General features: G+C 44.0%; 1 protein-coding gene across 3 annotated transcripts; it reads left to right on the top strand.

The window, feature by feature from the left end:
• Positions 1-2,248: 2,248 nt before the first annotated feature.
• LOC121285259 (putative uncharacterized protein DDB_G0290521) lies at positions 2,249-11,706 on the top strand. 3 transcript variants are annotated; one of them, XM_041201646.1, is made up of 7 exons: positions 2,249-2,375; positions 2,794-3,164; positions 3,286-3,410; positions 3,853-3,975; positions 5,794-6,234; positions 8,813-9,039; positions 11,424-11,706. In XM_041201646.1, the coding sequence occupies exons 2-6, from the start codon at positions 3,113-3,115 to the stop codon at positions 9,029-9,031; spliced, it is 960 nt and encodes a 319-aa protein (XP_041057580.1). In that variant the 5' UTR covers positions 2,249-2,375; positions 2,794-3,112; the 3' UTR covers positions 9,032-9,039; positions 11,424-11,706. The 3 variants fall into 3 exon arrangements, with proteins under 3 accessions (XP_041057580.1, XP_041057582.1, XP_041057581.1); XM_041201647.1 differs by having other exon boundaries at positions 2,318-2,375; positions 2,956-3,164; XM_041201648.1 differs by lacking the exon at positions 5,794-6,234.
• Positions 11,707-22,558: the final 10,852 nt, after the last annotated feature.

Here is a 22,558-nt window from a genome sequence, read left to right as displayed (position 1 = left end):
TAAATGACTTGGATGAAGGGTTGGATGGGATGGCTGCTAAATGTGCAGATGACACAAAGATAGGTAGGAAAGTAAGTTGTGAAGAAGGCATAAGGAGGCTACAAAAAGATATGGATAGGTTAGGTGAGTGGACAGAGATCTGAGACATTGAATATAAAATGGGAAAATGTGAATTTGTCCATTTTGGCAGGAAGAATCAAACAGAAGCTTATCATCTAAATGGTGAGAGATTGCAGAGCTCTGAACTGCAGAGGGATCTGGGTGTCTTAGTGCATGAATTGCAAAAGGTTAGTATGAAGGTGCAGCAAGTAATTAGGAAAGCTAATAGAATGCTATCATTTATTGTGAGGGGAATTGATCACAAAATGCTTCAGTTATACGGAGCACGATTGAGATCACATCTGGAGTATTGTGTACAGTATTGGTCACCTATTTAAGGAAGGATGTTAATGTGTTGGAAGCACTTCAGTGAAGGTTTACCAGACTAATACCTGGAATGGGTGGAGTGTTTTATGTGGAAAGGTTGGGCAGGTTAGGCTTGTATCTGCTGGAGTTTAGAAGAGTAAGAGGCAACTTGATTGAAACATATAAAATCCTAAGGGGCCTTGACAGGGTGGATGTGGGGAGGATGTTTCCTCTTGTGGGAGAATCTAGAACTAGGGGTCACTGTTTAATAATAAGAGGTCGCTCATTTAAGACAGGGATGAGGTGAAAATTTTTTCACTCAGAGGGTTGAGAGTCTTTGGAACTCTCTTCCTCAAAAGGTGGTGGAAGCAGAGTCTTTGAATATTTTTAAGGCAGAGGTGGATGGATTCTTGGTGAGCAAGGGGGTGATAGGTTATCGGGGGTAGGCAGGATGCAGATTTGAGGTTACTATCAGATCAGCCATGATCTTATTAAATGACAGAGCAGGCTCGAGGGGCTGAATGGCCTACCCCTGTTCCTTCTCCGAATGTCCCTGTGCACATGTGCACAGTCAATGATTCCTTGGACATGGGGGATCCCAGTCATGACTCTGAAGCAGTACTGGTGAATCTTGCACCCCATTCCCTTGGCTGATGTCCCATTCCCTTCACCTTGAATGTTTCTGATTCACTTTTTACAGACTTGGGTGACCCAATGCAGCTTCTCTTTGAGAGCTTAACAGTGTCATGAGGGGGCAACACAATGCTTGTGTGCTGGTTACCTCCAATTGGACTGGATCTGCTCAGCAATGGATTACAACCCTTTTGCCCAATTGACTGATAACATTTGGGCCCCATGATTCCATCATTCTCCTGAAAGGCCTCCCATCCTGACTCCCCATTCTTGTTCAAAGCTCTACTGCTCATACCTTGTGCTTCAGTAAGTTCCACTTGTTCAATAACACAGCTGCTGCACCACCATTGAGCATTCCTAGCATTTTATATCAGGTATGTGTAAGAGCTCATCTGCTGTCTCTTCTCTCACTCCTGGTAATATACAGTCCATCTGGACCAAGGGTTTGATTCATTTTAAGTTTAAGTTTTTTGTCTCGAACACCTAGCTATCTTTCTTGGTCCCAAATTCAAATGTTGAATTGGAGGTCAGGAAGGAGGTGAAGTGAATTATGAAACAGTTGAACACTGAAGGAGGCCCATTCAGTTCCTTGAGTCCGGCTTTTTTGGAGAGCAATCTTATCAGAATCACTCTCTCCACTCTTTGCCCCCGATCCCTGCATTTTTCAGCCTCTAGTATTTACCCAATTTCCATTTGAAAATTCCTATGGAATTCGTTTCCACAGCCCCCTCCAGCTTTTGGTGAGGTCGTGCACTCCAAATCCTTTGTAATACTGGATTAAAAAGGTTTCCCCAATCCCTTTAAAGCTGTGCCCTCTGATTATTGATCCTTGAGTCATTGGGAAACCACTCCTCTTTGTCTGCTCTATCTAAACCCTTCAGGATCTCAAACACCTCGAACAAATCTTCACTGAGTCTTCGGTCTGAAATACTGCCGTGGGAAGAACATCAAGGATAATCAGCGAGTCTTCAGAAGTCTCATGACAACTGGCATCATTCGCAAAATATGATATGTTTGTTGTTGCTTTATGCAGGAACAGTAGAAGTGGCCAAATAAAACAATTTAAAAAAGCTTGCTTTAAATGTTTGCAGTAACGTGGTTTGGATCAGTGCCAGGAAAACTGACTGGATTTTAACAGATTGGCTCCTTTTTAAAGAGTTCTTTGTTCTACCCACATGGCATATTTGGTAATTGGTGAAAAGCAAAGTTTTGTGTGTGGAGTCTTTATAATAATACTAGAACCAACTTCCTGAAGCAACAGTCCCTACATCTACTGTCCCATGAATAGTGGTGTGTATACTTCTACCGAAAAGGAGCAAAGATTTTGAGCATGATTGGTGAGTTTGTGGTTAACTGATTATTGAAGTGTGTTTTATTCTCAAATATAAGAATAGGCATTGATTAAATCACCTCCATACCTTTGCTCACTATAACTTATGAAGACTTAAGTACATTGTCAATCTCAAATGACCAGGTCAATAACGTCCTCAGAAAATTTCACTATTTTACTTGAACATGACCTCCCTTTCCTGATAGGTGAATTCTCTTTAACAAGTTATCTTTTGTCAAGTTTATAATCTGTCCAGTTAGTTGCAAAGAGCACCTATACAAAGGAATATCCCATAACCCTTTTCTTAACAACATAGTTTCGGCTGGTAGCTTTCCCATCTTCAGGAACGTTTCCTGAATTCAGTTGTAAAATGGTTACAGTGCTCATTTTGTGTGACAACTTATTACCTTAATTGTATCTTACAGTGCCTCACAAAGACTGTTTCACTACATTTGAGGAATCACAAGATGAACCATTTTGAAAAGGGTTGATGAAATATGACATTTGAAGGAATTACCATAAATGATGTATAGCAACAAATTCTACTTATTGGAAGTGTTTAATTATCTGAACTGTGACACCCACAGGGTAAGCAAAGGGAGGCAAGCTGGCATAGTTACTGTGGTCTGATTACATCACTGTCCACTAATTTACTATGACTTGCATGATCTGAAGTATATAAACACGGAATACAACCCAAAAACAGGCAAAGAGAAGGGGGAACATTTGTCCACAACATTCAGGATGAAGGTTATTCTCTTCACCCTTGCTGCAGTCCAAACTCTCTATGGTTCTGGTAAGCACTGTTTAAAATTATTGCCATAATATTTTTTCTGATGATGACCAGCTAGTGTCGGTTCATGTCAAGATGAATTGAAAGTATATTGATCTGCAAATCGCTTTGCTTTTTGATTTAGAACAAGCGTGTGAAAACTGGGACTTTGCTGTGGTTTCTAAGGCACTAACTGCTTCACTTAAAAAGTGGAATGGAAGATCTGCAACCGACTGTTACTTCACTAATACTAGGTGTAACGTAAATGCTGTGAGTGTCACAAAACCCATTTCCCTTGTTCGACTCTTGACTTAGAAACACATTTTCGTTCAGGGAATGAATTTTATTTATTTGACATCTTAAAAATGTTATTGCATGAAATGATAGCACTATAAAAAAGATTGAAAATAATTATATAGAGAAAATTGAGGACAGACAAAGAAGCGAAACTAAAAGTTATGGGCAGGAAGAGCAGAGGGAGAGAGAAATGACAACACAGGCAGGTAAGAGAAGGGCCATACTGATTTTCCCAGTGCAATGTGCAGGAGATTGATTGCCACAATAATTCCAAATATTCTCTCAGTTCCTAACCATGATACATGGAAAGTTCCAACACTTTCTGTCTGGCACTGTGTCATTATTTCTACATGATATCTCAAACTCTCTTCAATGTGTCTCCTTTAAATGACACAAATCTAACTCTTCCTGTTAGATAATTCCTAAAGGAGAGCGCTTGCTCCAGGTAGACTTAATATTTGATGTCCAGGAAACCACAAGGCGCCAAGATGCCAAAAATGATCCAGCAGAATGTCGGCTGAAATCTCTCCCAGATGCTGTAAGTATTAACATTTCTCACTTCTTTCTCGATTGTAATGAAAATGGGGACTAGAGGCTTTAGCAGTGTTGCCAATCGAAACCATTGACTAGCCACAGGTTTGGTTAGGGCTACATTGTTTTAGCCACCTGCATTAACTTTAGTCGAAAAAAATAACTTTCACTTGAGAAGGCCAATGTGCACATTTATTAACAAACATTCATTTGTACCAATAACTGAGGAAGTAAAATACTCACAATGATCCAAAACTACATTTTATCTTTTCAATAAATGCACAGAAATGCTACAATATATGTACAAACATTGTGTGAATATGAGTAGCTGCCCAAGGAACTTGTTAGACCTTATCTTCTCACTCATTTTTAATTTACTAATCAGAAATGGAATTTGTCATTTTTGGATTTGCGATTAGCCACATCTGGATAGTAGTGAACATATTGAGTAACAGTGAAGGGAAAATGATATATTACACAAAGCTTCCTGGTTGATAGCTATCACTAGCCCCCATATAGCCAAATCCAATAAAGCATCCAACTACATTTTTGGCATTATTTCCAGTCTACCTTTAATGTAATTTCTTAAATAATTGCAAAGTTTTTTTTTTATTGAAGAGGACCATTTTTATTATCCTCTCATGTGTGAAAGCATTCTTCAGAAATTGTAGTGTACAATGCATCCCTGCCCTTGTTGTACGCTGGATGTTCCTGTCTCTGTGATATTGAGAAGGAATTGTCCTGTTTCCCCAAGTAATGTTAGGTAGTCATCCAAATCTCAACCACATACATCCTGTACCAAGTCCCAGTCACACATCACCACTGATATTCATAGCAACCCCGCTATCCTCCTAGGGACTGATTTTAAAAGCCTCACATCTTTTCCAAATCCCTGAGGAGGAAGGTTTTGAGAGGGTGTTTATAGATGGGGAAAGGTGAAACAAGATGTAAGAGTGTGGGAAGAGGACTCCAAAGTACAGGACAGAATGGCTCAAAGCTCTACTCCTGATAGTGAAATAGATAAGAGCTGCAACAGCGGGGTGAGAGCCAGTGCAAGGTGCTGGCCAGGATGCAAGGCTGCAGGTAGTTGGAGATACAACATGGAGAAGGACAATGGAGGGATTTACAAATGAGAAAAAGGATATTCAGAGTGATACGCTGGAGGATGGGAAGGTTATCCAGGGCAAAACCACACACGGTACAAGATGGAGGCGATGGGATCTTGACCAGTTGGTGCTTCTGTAGGCCAGCAAGTCAAGCATTGATGGAGTTGAATCTGGAAGTGAGGAAATATGAATAAAGTTTCAGCAATGGTAGGGTTAATGCAGGTAGGTGATATTATGGTTTGGAGGATGATTTTTAAGCTCATCGGAGAGCAAAACAGCCTAAAGTTCATCATGAGTAAGAAGTCAGGGAGTGGTAGATTAAGCACAAATTTATGTGGTTAGGGTACAGGCTCTATGGTGTGACTGTAAGGGAGCTGCACAGAGTTGATGGTTTGGCTGTAAGGGAGGTGGTGTAAACAGTCGATGATATGACTGGAAGGGAGGTTTGCACAGTCGATGGTGTTACAGTAAGGGGTGTACACCGTCGATGGTGTGACTGTAAGGGAGATGTACACAGCTGATGGTATTAGAGTAAGGGAGGTGTACACAGTCACCAGTGTGACTGTAAGGGCAAGTGTACACAGTCGATGGTGTGACCTGGCACTCAGGTATGTGATGATTGGGTCAATATTCCACTGTTGATACTCACTCACTATTACAAAATTCTCTCTGTTTTGGAGCACTGTTACTGAATTACAATCTCACTCTCTAACCTGTAGAAAAGTGCTACTTGCACGAGCTGGGTCATGTTTGAAGCTGGGAAGATCCAGAATGTTGAAGTCAAATGCAGTGAGCCAGTTTCACCAAATTCAATACCAACTCCATCGATAGCTCCAGCATCTACACCAACTCCAACACCAACTCCATCGATAGCTCCAGCATCTACACCAACTCCAACACCAACTCCATCGATAGCTCCAGCATCTACACCAACTCCAACACCAACTCCATCGCTAGCTCCAGCATCTACACCAATTCCAACACCAACTCCATCGCTAACTCCAGCATCCACACCAACTCCAACACCAACTCCATCGATAGCTCCAGCATCTACACCAACTCCAACACCAACTCCATCGATAGCTCCAGCATCTACACCAACATCATCATCGTCATCATCGTCAGAAAGCAGTGAATCATCAGAGGAAACCGAAAGAGTGGTAATGTTTTTGTTTTTGAATTTCAAACTGAAAGTTCCTGAGGACTAGGGCAATAAATATGGTGCAAGGCAAACCCTCAGCAGAAAAGACTGAACAGTTGAACTCTCATGACTTCTCACTGAGAGTTACACTTTCTGCCTCTTCAAATGCAGATTCATGGCAGCAGATAGATTTGTATGAAGATTTGAGAACCTTGCAGGAGCAATTTATTCATGTAGCTTAACTGTCAGAGCCATGCAGGCTTTCATTGATTCCCTGAGAGCAGGCAGCACCCCAAGCACTATCTGCATTGCTTGCACAACATTCTTCACTGATATTACTGAGGAAATCTCCACTCCTGACTCTCATGGAATTAACATGGTTACCAGGGATCTCCTAGAAACAGCACGACACATAGTCCTCCACCCTGAATTACATTTTCTTCAACTTGCTATGTTTAATGAGCATCAAATAATCGCAACGGCCTCAAGTTTCAGCCTCCATGCATAAAGGGCTTAAAGGAGTGGAGTGTGAGTTCAGGACTTTGTAGGGCTCCAAGGTGTTTACACTGGTTTCCATTTCTTTGACAATTATTGCGAGGGGCTTGGAGTATAAGAATAAGGAAGTCTTGCGACAATTTTACAGGGTTTTGGTGAGATTACTCCTGGAATATTGTGCACAGTTTTGATCTCCATATATAAGGCAGGAAATATAGCATTGGAGGCAGTGCAGTGAAGGTTGACGGGGTTGATTTCTTTGCTGTGATGAGAGAGTGTGTAAATTGAGCCTGTACACTTAGGAGTTGGGCCACCATTTATTGTCCATCCCTAGTTGCCCTTGAGAAGGTGGTGGTGAGCTGCCTTCTTGAATCGCTGCAGTCCATGTGGGGTAGGTACACCCACAGTGCTGTTAGGGAGCACAAGGGAGCACAAGAACATGGGAACAGGAGGAGACTATTAAGCCCCTCGAGTCTGTTCCACCATTCCATGAGAATATGCCTGATATACATTCTAACTGTCTTTGTCCATATCCCCCAGACCCATTCAATAACAAAAGTAAATCAATGTCAGATTTAAGATTGGCAATTGATCTAGCATCAATAGCTCTTTACAGAAGAGAGTTCCAAACTTCTTCCACTGTTAGAATTGTATAAAACACTGGTGAGGCCACAACTGGAGTATTGTGTGTAGTTCTGGTCACCACATTACAGGAAGGACGTAATAGCTCTGGAGAGAGTGCAGAGGAGGCTTACAAGAATGTTGCCAGGGTTAGAAAAGTGTAGCTACGAGGAGAGATAGGATAGGTTGGGGTTATTTTCCTTAGAACAAAGAGGGCTGAGAGGTGACTTGATTGAGGTGTACACAATTATGAGGGGAATAGATAGAGTGGAGAGGATAAAATTGTTTCCCTTGGTGGAGAATTCTAGAACGAGGGGACATAGATTCACGATAAGTGGCAGAAGGTGTAGGGGGGACATGAGGAAGAACTTTTTTACGCAGAGGGTAGTGGGTGTCTGGAATTCACTGCCCAAGTTAGTGGTAGAGGCAGAAACTCTAAACTCTTTTAGAAAGTAACTGGGTCTGCACCTTAAGTGCTGTAAACTGCAGGGTTATGGGTCGGGTGCAGGAAGGTGGCTTTAGAAAGGGCAGCTGGGTGTCCTCGGGCTGGCATGGACAAGATGGGCCGAATGGCCTCCTTCTGTACTGTAACTTTTCTATGGTTCTATGTTTGTGTGAAGAAATGTTTCCTACTTTCACTCCTGAAAGGTCTCGTTCTCATTTTTAGACTCTGCCCCCTAATCTTAGACAGTGGAAATAATTTACCTGTTGGTTCAAATCATCCCTGAACCATCTAAATTCTAGGAAATAGATCACTAGTTTGTAATTTAACCCTCAGCTATCATTCTAGTTAATTGATACTGCACATTTCCTCCAAAGACAGTATATCCTTCCCAAGGTAGAGGGCCCAGATCTAAACACAGTAACTCCAGGCCTTTGTACAGCTGAAGCATGATTTCTATTACCTTGTATTCTAGTCCTCTAGAGAACAGCATTGCATTAGGCTTTCGGAGTATTTCCTGTATCTGGATGTTCAGCACATTTAATGATCTCTGTACCTGGACCCCAAGCCTCGGAGCTCCAGTGTTTCTAAACATTCAGAAAGTCTCCTGCTTTATCCTTTTTAGACTCAAAGTGGATGACCTCTCATTAGCAGACATTGAAATCCATTTGCCACAGTTTTGCACATTCACTTAATCTATAAATAATTAGACCCAGGCTTTAGTGTTAGGCTAGATTATTAACTCAGCTCTTGAAGGGGGGATAGATCCTTAGATTATTTAGCTCACCAGGAAGGATCCGTATGACTGAGCTAAGCTGATACACTGCCATCTGGGCAGACTTAAACCTGTTTACATAGGACAGGACCATTGAAGCCTGAAAGTGGATAATTCATAGGTTTGACTGTAAGTAAGATCTGAATGATAAGCACTGAGGTGGGTCATTTGGATATTTAATATTCTGTTTTGAAAACAACTGCATACATGAAGACAATTATGTTTTCCTTGAGCTAAAGATATAAATAACACACATTGATATAGATGAACTACAAACGTAACAGGAAGAACCCTGGGTTAAAAGTGAGAGAACACGCTTGGAATAAGAGAAAACATAACTCAAAACGAAGGAATTACAAACCAGGAGGAAACAAGCCTGACCGGACAAGAGGAAGGGGCAATCCTCGGCAAGGAACACGTGACTATTACCCTAAAAGAATCTACAAATTAAACTCGCGAGGCAGGAGGAGCTGGCAATGGTGAAATACCGAGTAAGTGTTGCCAGAGATTATTTGTCACTTTTTGAAGGATAAATTGTCTTTATTTTTATCCCAATTTTGTGTCACAGAATGACATAAGATGACAACCCGGCCAAAATAGGCCATTGGCATGTGGTGGTGTTTATTGTCCACATGAACAATATCCTAATTCCGTGCACCCTATCTTGTATCAGCTGTTAGCTCTGGCTTCGTTGGGAGCACTCTCACTCTTGAGTCAGGATGTGAGAGATCCTGTGGGCAATAGCAGGGGTCTTATGTATGGCACCCTGACCAATATTTAACTCTCAACGAACCTTACAACCCCCTCCCAGAGAACTGATTCCTTATTGTATTATTATTAGTCGGCGCTCACTATGGCCATGTTGGCTGCTGTGTTTAATGGGCAAGGTCTTTCAGATGGTGTGTGTGTGGGGTGGGGGAGGGCTGGCCTGAAACATCAGGGTGTAAAATGATGCGCGATGATGTCGGGCGTGTGTCCCCAATGTCACCGTGCTTCTCGCAAGGTTCCATTTAGCGGCCGCGCTCCGGATATTTAGACGGCCGATTAAGGCCGTTACAGAGGTGAGGAAGGTCATTGTTAATGCTGCTCGTCCCATCTTAAGATTGATGGGCAGGTGAAGAGCCCAAGTGGCCTTTACGTTTTTTAACCTGCCTGAAGCTTTTATTAAATAAGTAAATAATTTCTCCAAAATATAAAGACACGTCCCATCAAATGCGACACAGTCACATGAGGGGACGTGTAATTAAATTTTTAAACCATTTAGTTAATCATTTCAATAGTGATTCAAGCTCCCTGAAGCAGCTCGGTGCCTGAGGGAGTTTGCTGCTGTCTCTCTCTCTCTCTCTCTCTCAGGTGCATGTGTGAAACAGCACTGGACCCCGACTCTCCCTCCTCCCCCCACCCGCACAGGTAGAGCCGAGCGCTACTGCCCGTGTGTCACACTGGGCAGGCCTTCATTGGCCCACCCACGTACAATGGAGGCATGGAGCCGATGGTGGGCGGCAATCAGCTCCGCAACCACCCCTGACCAGCTCGCCCACCCCCCTGTAAAATTCAGGCCCATATGTGGGTCCAGTTCCAAAGCAATTTATTAGCTGGAAAGCACTTTGAGAAATCCTGAGGTTGTGAAATGTGCTATCAAACCAAAACCCCCTTTTTGCTGTTCCCCCCCCCACCATCAGCCTCATGTAGGACCTGTTCTTAAATGTTGACACTCACTGTGGTTTTATATTAAGTTATACTACGAATGTGTTATTTTCTATACCTCTGCGTGGTCCCCACGTTTCCAGACTGAACAGTCCCACATTCTCTGCTTTTCCATTCTCACTCAATTCTCTGCCTCAGGTTAGGCTGAATGAATCATTGAGAGGAATCTGAACCCTGGCATGACAGACGGGGGGGGACACTCATATGAAACCCAACCCCAATACGCCGTTTCCATTTTAACCTCAGTGGGTGTCCCACTCAGGAGGAGCGAGCATGTGTCTGCAATGTTTGGACGAGATTCCGTTGCTGAGAATTTGGCAGCGATTTAAATTTAACACTGGCCAATCAGATCCCCAGGGCTGGGGAAACAGGTAACAGTGACACCCCCCCCCCCCCCCACCCCATCGGCAGGAGCAGGAGAACCTTCAGCACATCAAGCAAGATCTTCACTCCACAATCAGCCGACCCCTCCACCTTCCTAACCCACAATGTCTCCTGGTTCCTCCACACTTCCCGATCGTCCTCGCTCCCTCCCTTTGGAGTGTCGGTCCTTCTCGGATCCCAATTGCCAGGGCATTTTCCCGCTTCCATAGCTGAACATCCCACCGGCCGACCTGTGACTGTGACTGGCTGTCAAGCAGGCACCGAGTAAGCAAAACAAGAACCCGTTCCTGAATTAAATTCGGCAGAACCTCTGCACCCAGAACCCGCCTGGGTTTTAACTCCGCAAGCACACTCCCCCTGTCCCTGAAAACACTGGAGTCACTAAGTACAATCAAGTGTTACCAGCATTTGTCCCTATTGGAGGGATTCTTTAAGAATGAAATAACTTGTTTTAACCTTCTCTCATTTACGCAGCTGTGTGTGAACAGAGTGGATGCGTTTCAAGTATCTGTGCTTGATTATTGCAGACGGACAAACGATACTCCCAGGATTAAACATTAACTCAATGCTGTCACTATAACTGTCCCAGGAGAAACACATCCTTCCCAGCATCAGCCCCATTCTGCACGTGTCCACCACAAACTCACTTTTACTGAGAAGAGATTTTTCATCTCATTCACTGACTGAAAATATTCACCAAGAACCTCCTTGAAAAATTATTAACCAATTTTCAGCTGAAACTATTAGGAATTCTCATTGAGTGAATTTTGCTGATTTATTGCAGATTTCAAAAGAAAACTGAAGAGTGAACGGAGACATCAGGACAGAGGGAGGAGATAAACAGGAAGGGAATTCCACCTGGATTAAACTGATAACTTTCAAACATTTAATTATAAGTAGCTTACTATTTAATTATCAGTAATCATGCTATAGCTTGTTATACTGGTGTTCAAGATATTCTCACTGCTTAGCAATGTCTGGCATGTGATCTGAACCTAGCCAACTGAATCATGTGAGATATTCGATACCAGAAGTCAATGTAAACCCAAATAATAAATAGAACCTTGCTGCCTAATTATTGTTTCACTGAAGCTCTTTTGGTTCAGTAAAATAACACAAGAAGCAAACTCTCCAATGTCTTAACCATCTAGAGATGTCACATGCATCATGGGGCTACTACAATGCACAGGTCAAGGAAATAAAATGCAAACCCTTCCTTCATGTGTCACCATTAAAATTGCCACAGATTCCAGCTCTTGGCCAATTCCATGTTCATGAGGAGGTTCATGAGGCAGTTGGGGTTGCAGAAAGAGTGGATGAGGCTGCAAGTGAGTTCCCCCTCCCTGCTCCCTGCCCCAGCACCAAGGCCCAGGTGGTGTCCAGCCCTGCCCTTGTTCTGCTCCTCTCTCGGTTTTTCTCCAAGGTGTGATGGGGGAAAGCAATGGACTTGGTCATTGGGTGGGAAAGCTCCATAAACTGTCTTGTGATTGCTGCAAACTCCAAGTAAGGAAAGCTGCATTTGCACTGACTGGGGCAGCAGCTTCTCCCAGGGGGTGAACTACTGCCATCTTTATAGGGGGTAATGTGCAGCAAGGTGTGTGTGCAGATGTTATAACGATAGAGTGCAATGTGCAGCAGGTTTCATGCACGACCATCCTGGGCCAGATTTGCACTAAGAGGGGTAGTGGGCAGGAAGAATGTCGTTTTACCTGCCCACCACGTTGGGGGCTTCTCACACCTTATCATCCCAAACCCGCCGCATTATTTATCCATTCCCGGCAAACATGCAGTTTCCATGGTGGGTGGGCTCTCATTCACCAGTCACACCATCGCTTCACCGCATCATCGTACCGGGGACCATGCTTAAATCCCAGCCTCGTGCACACCTCTCAGTGATCCCACCCACGTGCACACCTCTCAGTGCTCAGAGCCACGTGCACACCTCTCAGTGATCCCAGCCCCGTGCACACCTCTCAGTGATCCCAGCCACGTGCACACCTCTCAGTGATCCCAGCCTCGTGCACACCTCTCAGTGATCCCACCCACGTGCACACCTCTCAGTGCTCAGAGCCACGTGCACACCTCTCAGTGATCCCAGCCCCGTGCACACCTCTCAGTGATCCCAGCCACGTGCACACCTCTCAGTGATCCCAGCCACGTGCACACCTCTCAGTGCTCTGAGCCACGTGCACACCTCTCAGTGATCCCAGCCACGTGCACACCTCTCAGTGATCCCAGCCTCGTGCACACCTCTCAGTGATCCCAGCCACATGCACACCTCTCAGTGCTCAGAGCCACGTGCACACCTCCCAGTGATCCCACCCACGTGCACACCTCTCAGTGCTCAGAGCCACGTGCACACCTCTCAGTGATCCCAGCCTCGTGCACACCTCTCAGTGCTCAGAGCCACGTGCACACCTCCCAGTGATCCCACCCACGTGCACACCTCTCAGTGATCCCAGCCACGTGCACACCTCTCGGTGATCCCAGCCACGTGCACACCTCTCAGTGATCCCAGCCTCGTGCACACCTCTCAGTGATCCCACCCACGTGCACACCTCTCAGTGATCCCAGCCTCGTGCACACCTCTCAGTGATCCCAGCCTCGTGCACACCTCTCAGTGCTCTGAGCCACGTGCACACCTCTCAGTGCTCTGAGCCACGTGCACACCTCTCAGTGATCTGAGCCACATGCACACCTCTCAGTGCTCTGAGCCACGTGCACACCTCTCAGTGATCCCAGACCATAGCTGCTCACACATGATATGGCCTCAAAAGCTAAGATGGCTGCAGGTCCCCAGGTTTAGTGGCATCTCCCTCGAGTGCCTATTGTACACCGGGGAGACTCTCTGTGATGTCCTCTACCCCTGCTGTGGCTGCAGGAGGGGCAGCTACATTACCCCTCCAGCTTGGTGGGCAATGACAGTGGTGGTCAGTGCCAATGCTGCACAGAAGAGGTTGGCCATCCAGTGCAGATAGAGGGTGAATGATCTTGTCTGTGCCCCCAGGGCAAGGTAACCATCTCATCACTCTAAACTCACACACTTACAAGCCCATCACACACTCACTGGCATCTCACTCACTGCCAGCTCAAGGGACACCACCACTCACTCTCTCTCTCTCATACACACCCTCACATCTCCATCTGGCCTCACCTCCTCTGGAGACTGCCTCCTCAGCACTCACCACCCTGAGGCCACTTACACAGGTCAACATGTGCCCCCCACACACACTCCAGGATACCCCCCTTCCCCAGTACAGCCCTCACCCTGCAGCCTCTTCCCTTACCTGAGGCTACTTCTCCCTCTTCCCTAAGCAAGCCCTAGCCCGCTCAGCTGTAGAAAAGCTGGTCTGGCTTTATGGCTGATTTGGTAGGTAGGTGTTCTGAGAGATCGGATATATAATTATTTGGACAGCCAAGGGCTGATTAAGGATAGTCAGCATGGCTTTATGTGTGGTAGGTCATGTTTAATGAACATTGTAGAGTTTTTCGAGGAGGTCATCAAGAAAGTAGATGAAGGAAAGGCTGTGGATGTTGTCTACATGGACTTTAGTAAGGCCTTTGACAAGATCCCACATGGGAAGTTAGTTCAGAAGGTTCAGACACTTGGTATCCATGGAGAGGATGTAAACTGGATTCGAAATTGGCTGTGTGGGAGAAGACAGAGAGTGGTAGTGGATGATTGCTTCTCAGACTGGAGAAGTGTGCCTTAGGGATCTGTGCTGGGACCATTGTTGTTTGGTGTCTATATCAATGATCTGGATGATAATGTGGTAAATTGGATCAGCAAGTTTGCTGATGACACTAAGATTGGAGGCATTGTGGACAGCGAGGAAGGCTTTCAAAGCTTGCAGAGGGATCTGGACCAACTGGAAAAATGGGCCAGAAAATGGCAGATGGAATTTAATGCAGAAAAGTGTGAGGTGTTGCATTTTGGAAGGACAAACCAAGGTAGGACATACACAGTAAATGGTAGGGCACTGAGGAGTGCGGAGGAACAAAGGGATCTGGGAGTTCAGATACATAATTCCCTGAAAGTGGCATCACAGGTAGACAGAGTTGTAAAGAAAGCTTTTGGCATACTGGCCTTCATAAATCAAAGTATTGAGTATAGGAGTTGGGATGTTATGGTGAGGTTGTATAAGACATTGGTGAGGCCAGCTTTGGAGTATTGTGTGCAGTTCTGGTCACCTAACTCCAGGAAGGATATCAGTAAGATTGAGAGAGTTCAGAGAAGATTTACTAGGATGTTGCCAGGTCTTAAGGAGTTGAGTTACAGGGAAAGATTAAACAGGTTAGGACTTCATTCCTTAGAGCGTAGAAGAATGAGGGGAGATTTGATAGAAGTTTACAAGATTATGAGGGGTATAGACAAACTAAATGCGAGTAGACTCTTTCCGCTTAGATTAGGAGAGATAAACACGAGAGGACATGGCTTTAGGGTGAAAGGGGAAAGGTTTAGGGGGAACATTAGGGGGAACTTCTTCACTCAGAGAGTGATGAGAGTGTGGAACGAGCTGCCATCTGACGTGGTAAATGTGGGCTCACTCTTAAGTTTTAAGAATAAATTGGATAGATACATGGATGGGAGAGGTCTGGAGGGTTATGGACTAGGTGCAGGTCAATGGGACTAGTGGAATAATATTTCAGCACACACTAGAGGGGCCGAATAGCCTGTTTTTCTGTGCTGTAGTGTTCTATGGTGCTATGGTTCTAAGAATCTGTCCACCTCTGCCTTAAAAATATTCAAAGTCTCTGCTTCCACTACCTTTTGAGGAAAAGAGTTCCAAAGACTCACAACCTTCAGAGAAAAGATTCTCCTCATCTCTGTCTTAAATGAATGACTCCTTATTTTTAAACAGTGACCCTAGTTCTAGATTCTTCCACAAGAGGAAACACCCTCTCCACATCCACCCTGTCAAGACCCCTCAGGATCTTATATGTTTCAATCAAGTTGCCTTTTACTCTTCTAATCTCCAGCAGATACAAGCCTAACCTGTCCAACCTTTCCACATAAGACACCCCACCCATTCCTGGTATTAGTCTAGTAAACCTTCTCTGAATTGCTTCTAACACATTTACACCTTCCCTTAATTAAGGAGACCAATACAATACACAATACTCCAGATGTGGTCTCACCAGTGCCCTGTATAACTGAGACATAACCCCCCTACTTTTGTATTCAATTCCTCTCACAATAAATAATAACATTCTATTAGCTTTCCTAATTACCTGTTGTACCTGCATACTAGCCTTTTGTGATTCATGTACTGGGACACCCAGATCCCTCTGAATCCTCAGAGCTCTGCAATCTCTCACCATTTAGATAATAAGCTTCTGTTTTAATCTTCCTCCCAAAATGAACAAATTCTCATTTGCTCACATTATACTCCATTTGCCAGATCTTTGCCCACTCACCTTAACCTTTCTATGTCCCTGTATACCCAAATATAAATTAGGATAATGTTAGGGTCACACTCAGTACAACATGAGGGAATTGGATATTATGGATTGTAAGACCATACTTAGTGAAAGTGACCACAAACTCTGTTAAGATGGCTGAAACCTAACGTGTGACTATGGACATTTAAACTGTGGATGGGATTTGATTCTGTGGCTATCGTTTAGTTAAACATGGACCTGAATAAGGGACTTTCATAGCCACCTGTGATGTTTCAACATCTCATTGTTTAAAGATGAACCAGCCTTTGCGGAATATGGGATCTCTAAACTGTTGGTCTCCCAGTGCCGTGTTGAACAAAGGGGACTATTTGAGCTCAAGGTGGAGCAGAGAAAAGAGTGAATGACCATTGTCGACTGTCACTGTATTGTGGTGGACTGGACCCCAGAAATGTTAACTCTGCAGTCATGTGACTGAAACTAACTTTCAGGGACTACAGTTTAATACACGTGGAACAAAGCAAGTATGTGTGTGTAAGAAACATCCGAATCACCAGAAAACATCTGAAACAGTGGAACCATTACAACTGAAAGTCATCTAATGCAGCCAAAGGGTGGTACTTGTTCCAGCTTCCAAGTTCACCTGTGAACAAACCTCCTGGCTATTCATCTACACAAGGCAACACAGCTTCCTTTGTTTCTAAAAGGCCTTCACCCCAAATAAAGGATCAAGTCAACCAAGGCAACACAAGACCTGCATTGGTGTAGAAACTGAGCTATCAATTCCATGTTAATAATTATGGCTTTAACTTCATCTGTATCTAGTCTTTGTGTGTGTGATAGTGGGAGTGAGACAATTGATTGAGATGTTGTATTCAAACATCAGGGGCAAGTCTGTGATAATAATTAACCTTCTTTATGTGTCAAAATCACCAGAAAGCCTGCCACTTTGGCTACAGGATAGGTACAGTCCAATAAGAGGGAAAGGTAGGAGAATGAAAGCAACGGTTTCTTGGATGACAAGAGAGAGACAGAGAATGAGATGAAACAAAAGAATAGACTGTATGATGTAGGTCAGGTGAATCCTTCAAGCAAGAACCAGGGAAAAGCAATAGGTTGAAAGAGGAAATGAAGAGGAAAATAAGACTGGCAAAGAGAGACTATGAGAATTGAAGGTCAGTGAACATAAAAGGGAACCCAGAAAGCCTTTTACCGGAATGTAAATAGTAAACAGATATTTAGAGGAACAATGGGGCCCATTGGTGATAAAGAGGGTGATGTAATGCTTACAGGCACAGGCAATCCTAGAATACTTAAGGAGTACTTTGTGATTACTAAGGAAGAGGATGCTGACAAAATATCGGTAGCAGTAGAAATGATTAAGGTATTAGGTGGGGTGATACTTGATAAGTAGGGTGTATTGCAAAGGCAAGCTACAGACTGAAACACCCAGGACTGGAATCGGAACTGTTGCTACAGACTGAAACATCCAGGACTGGAATCGGAACTGTTGCTACAGACTGAAACATCCAGGACTGGAATCAGAGCTGTAAGGTACTGTAGCTACAGACTGAAACATCCAGGACTGGAATCGGAGCTGTAACATACTGTAGCTACAGACTGAAACATCCAGGACTGGAATCGGAGCTGTAACATACTGTAGCTACAGACTGAAACATCCAGTGACCAGTAAGTTCTATGTCTTGAGTTTCTTGAATTTAATTTGAAAGTGCATCACCTTATTCCATTGCAGTTCATTATAAATAATTCACAACGTTACCAAAATAATTTGGAGTCTGGATCATATTGATTATGAAAGGGGAAACTGACTCACATTGTACCTTACAAATCAAATTTCAACACCTAATGATACTTTTGGACACAAAGTTACCAACTGGTGAGAGTTTGAAGGAAATGAAGGGAGTGAAATCTGTGCAGTGATTGTGGTCAGGTTACCTCATTGTTCTGTAATGTGCGCTAATGCTTTATGTGCTCTGATGTATAGAAATCTTGAATTGAAGCAGAGATGAGGCAGACAGAAGAACAGGATCCAAGTGTCCTTCACCCTGTCTATCCAGGCAAAATGAAATTCATTCTCTTCATCTTTGCTGCAGCTCAGATCCTCTCCTGTTCTGGTAAATATCGGAATGTGCTAAGGAACAATTTTGTTGAGCAGTTTGTTGTTCTGATCATTGGGTGTTAACCCAAATGGCCAATCGTCAATAATGTCTTCACCCTTGAAACTCTTTGCTTTTAAATTCAGGAATTCCATGTAGAAGTTCGACATTTTCACAGATTGGGATTGTGATTGATGCTACAATTGCGAAAGTGAATGAAGAATTCACGATGAACAACCTCTTGGCTCTTGTGAATTGTGAAGTGACAAGGGTAAGTGGCACCAAGTCCAATTCATTCCCTTTTGTTTCTTGGCTGTTAATGATTCATTCACATGAACATCTTTCGTTTAGTTTAAATGGATCTTTCTGCACAATATCCTTCAACTGTTGAGAGATAAAAAAGTAGTCATTTGTAGCAATTGGGGTCAGTGTTGTTTGGAATGGAACAATGATCTCTCTCTACCCTATTACGAACTAATGTTTGATTACATTTCTGTCCACCTGAATTACTTCTTCTTGTGACCAATTTTTGGTAATTGGCTTAATTGAATGATTAAGCTTGAAATTCCCTTTGTGAACATTATAATGGAATCTCCCTATGCAAACACCTGCTGACCTGCTGTGAGGCTGCAGTTTGACTCCAGGAGGCGGTAGGAACAGGCTCTGGTCACTAGACACTGCTGAAGAGCAATTCTCAGTTTGTACAAATCCAGCTCTCACCATTATCACAACCAAAATAAAATACAGCAGCTGCTGCAAATCTGAAAGAAAATAGAATTCTACAAAAAAACCGCTGCTCAACATTGGTCCCAACGTGGACAGCGATGAGGGTCCCTCCCTCCTCTCACCCCCAGTTCTTCCTCAGGAGTGAGGGGACATCCTTCATCCTGTACCTGGAGAAATAGGATAAGCTCAGAGGCTCCCCGATGTTATGCAATTTTAAGCGTTCGAAGAAAAGTGAGGCAGTTTCAGAGTCTAGTATCTTTGAGTCTTTATCTGCAACTTATTTTCCAGTGTTTATCGGAAAATGGTTCGTTATCTGTTCGAGGTTCTCTCACTCGGTGGCTGATGTGGCTCTTGACTGTGAACCTGAATCCATGTCCATCTATTTCAATGTTTCATCTCTCCCCCTCACCATCACCTCTCTGCTATTGTTTACCTGTCTCTGTCTCAAATGCTGTGTGTGTTTCAGCAGGTTAATATTTTAATGTTATTTCCGCCAAACACGTCCAGGTGTGCCTCACCGCTGCCCATCCCCTGACAAGTGCTGCTGCATTGGCAGTGTTGCTTTCCTTCAGTACAGCTCCCCCCAGTTTCCTGACGTCATGGGGGTGGCGAGGCAGTTTAACTGGGGTTGTGGGGTTGGCTGAGCTCCAACAGCCCACCTGGCTCTCCCTCTCTGCCAGAGTGTGGGTGGGCAACCTAAGGCCGTCCAACAGAGAGGCTCATCCCCAGCCCCCCCTACACCACAACACAATGGCGGTCTGGCTGCTTTCTGTATTTCTTCATGCCGTGTTTAAACATGTTGGTGAAAGGCCTCTCCCTGTTGAATTACCTCTCGGTTTCTGAGCTTTTACTGTAGCTGCTGCTCCTCTCAAGCTGAGAGACAGGAACAATATCTCTGGAGACAGAACATCCAACCAGCTCAGGATTGCCCCAGTCTTTACAAACCAGGAACACAAACATTTTCCACTAGATCAGTGACAAAACATTGAAAGCTCTGGGGAATTGTAAAATGCCAGTTTTATTCAAAGAACCATAGGAACATAAGAGCAGGAGTAGGCCATTTGGTCCTTCAAAACTCCACCATCATTCAATAAGGTCATGGCTGATCTGGTTGTGGTCTCAGTTCCACTTTCCTGTCTCCCTCCCCATAACCCATGACTCCCTTCAAAAACCTGTCTAACGCAGCCTTGAATAAATTTAAAGACCCAGCCTCCAATACTTTCAGGGAAAGAGGATTCCAAACACCAATGACTCTCTCAGAGAGAAGGCTCCTCCTCATCTCAGTGTTAAACTGGAGTTTTCTTATTCCTAAACTGTGCCCTGGAGCTCTAGCCTCCCCACAAGAGGAAACATCCTCCAGGTACCCACACTGTCAAGGCCCCTCAGGGTCTTATATGTTTCAATAAGATCACCTCTCATTCTTCGAAACTCCAGTGGGTATCAGCCCAACATGTTCAACCTCTCTTCATAAGATAAATAACATCCCCTTCATCTTAGGAATGAGTCCAGTGAAGCTTCTATGTACTGCTTCTAAAACAATTATATACTTGTTTTTAAAGTAAGGAGACCAAAGCTGCACACGATGCTCTAGATGTGGTCTCACCAAAGGTCCTGTGCAGCTGGGGTAAAACTTCCTGACTTTAATACTCCATTTTTCATGTAATAAACACCAACATGCCATTTGCCTTCCTAATCATGGGCTGGACCTACACTAACTTTATGTGATTTAAGTACCAGGACACCCAGATCCCTCTGCACCACTGAGTTCAGCAATCTCTCTCAATTTAAATAACATACTACCTTCCTATTCTTCCTGCCAAAGTGAGCAAATTCATATTCTCCCACATTACACTCAATCCGCCAAATATTTGCCCACTCACTTCACCTGTCCACTTCCCTTTGCCTCTCTACCTCCTCTTAACAATTTACCTTCCTCCTAGCTTGGTGTCATCGGCAAATTTACCCACCATACATTCTGTCCCTTCGTCCAAGTCGTTGATCTAGGTTGTAAATAGCTGAGGCCCCAGCACTGATCCCTGTAGTACTCCGCTAGTTACAGCTTGTCAATCCTGAAAAGACCCATTTACCCCGACTCTGCTACCTCTTAGCCAAGCAATCCTCTATCCATGCTAATATATTACTCCCTACACCACCTTCCCTTATTTTGTGTAGTAACCAATGCTGTGACAGCTTATCAAATGCCCTTTGGAAATCCAAATACTGCTTTCCCAGAGTGAGTGCTGTATTTGATGTCATATCAGGAGAATGCGATACATTTTTCAGAGCCACACGGTGACAAACCAGCCCATCATTGCAGTCACACACGCAATTTCACAGCTTCCTTTGCCAAGTCAGTCCTACTTGTCATGAAGGAAAGGTTTGCCATATAACATCTTAACTATGTAAACCTAAATGTGGTGGAAAGGTTAAAAAACTAGCTGTCATCAAATTGAGAACGGAACAAGATGAGGTGTTGCAACTATGTCTGGCGGCTATGGAATCACCAAACTGGAAAGTTCTGACGGAGAGAAGGTGCCTACAGGTAAAGTTGTTTACACACTGCGAAGTCTTCACAATGTTCAGAATGAGCTCACTGTTACCATCCCATCGGATCTCGTGCTCCACAACAACTGCATTGTCCTTCCACAAGCTTTCAGGGGACTTGTTGTTGACTGAGCACATGTAATCACCAAAACAATTCCACAGGGATAGGTGTGGTTCCCAGGAATTGACCACATAATAGGGCACAAAATCAATCAGTCTTTGCTATGTCAAGCAGCCACAATGTCAAATATTCCTGATCTGCTTAAGATGTCTGAACGACCTCCAGGACCATAGATCGTGGCTCATGCTGATTTCAGAGATTTGCCCACTGGTGGACAGCTGCTTCTTGACAATGATGATGACAACATGCCTCCATCTTCGAAATAGTTAACGTCTACTTCACTGAAAGCAGGAACCCCAAAGCTAGACCAGGTCTTCACTTTGTTTGGAGCCCCCCCCAAGCGTTAAGAAGTGACAATGGACCCCCACTAACTGTGATGAACTCAGTAAAGTCATGAACTACCTGGTTTTCACTCATTGAAAAATCACATCCCATTGACCAAGAGTTCGTAGACATGTTGAGAGATTTATATGTACCTTGAAAAAAAGTGATATATACAGCTACAGCTGAGAAGCAAAAACTGTATCGCTTACTTCGAAATTACAGAGTGACTTCCCACTCGAATACTGGAAAGTCTCCAGCTCCATCCAACTGCACACAGCTCTTCCTGAGCTACTGGCCAACACATACGTGAGTGTGATTGGGAACAGAAGGGTCGAATGAGAGTAAATGCAGAACAAAGCAAAAATTCAGAGCTACAGCAGGAAAGCCCGGGCGTAAAGTGCTTGTGAAATGTGATAGTCATGTTCAAAAGCAACAAGTCCCTATTATATCCAGCCATTTGTTGTGGCCAACGCAAGAGGATTAACGCTGACTTGCTAAGCAGCTCACAAATCATCACACAAAACATGTCATTCTCCAAAGCGCTGAGAACACCATTCATAAGCATTGAATCCGATTCTGACATTGACATCACAGATGAAGAACAAGTGTTAAATGAGATCGCACCTGACGTCAGACAGTCTCCTACTGAGAAGAGAAAACCTTCACTAAAGTTGTGGTTATGTTATG

The sequence above is a fragment of the Carcharodon carcharias genome, chromosome 12, assembly GCF_017639515.1.
Source record: "Carcharodon carcharias isolate sCarCar2 chromosome 12, sCarCar2.pri, whole genome shotgun sequence".
NCBI lineage: Eukaryota > Metazoa > Chordata > Chondrichthyes > Lamniformes > Lamnidae > Carcharodon > Carcharodon carcharias.
This window is presented reverse-complemented; position numbering and strand designations above follow the sequence as displayed.

Bases quoted from the DNA above. Each gene is read 5' to 3' on its own strand.
- LOC121285259 (XM_041201646.1), top strand. From the start codon at position 3,113: ATGAAGGTTATTCTCTTCACCCTTGCTGCAGTCCAAACTCTCTATGGT. The intron at 3,411-3,852 runs GTGAGTGTCACA...TCTTCCTGTTAG, and splicing joins CTAGGTGTAACGTAAATGCT to ATAATTCCTAAAGGAGAGCG. The intron at 6,235-8,812 runs GTAATGTTTTTG...ACATTGATATAG, and splicing joins CAGAGGAAACCGAAAGAGTG to ATGAACTACAAACGTAACAG.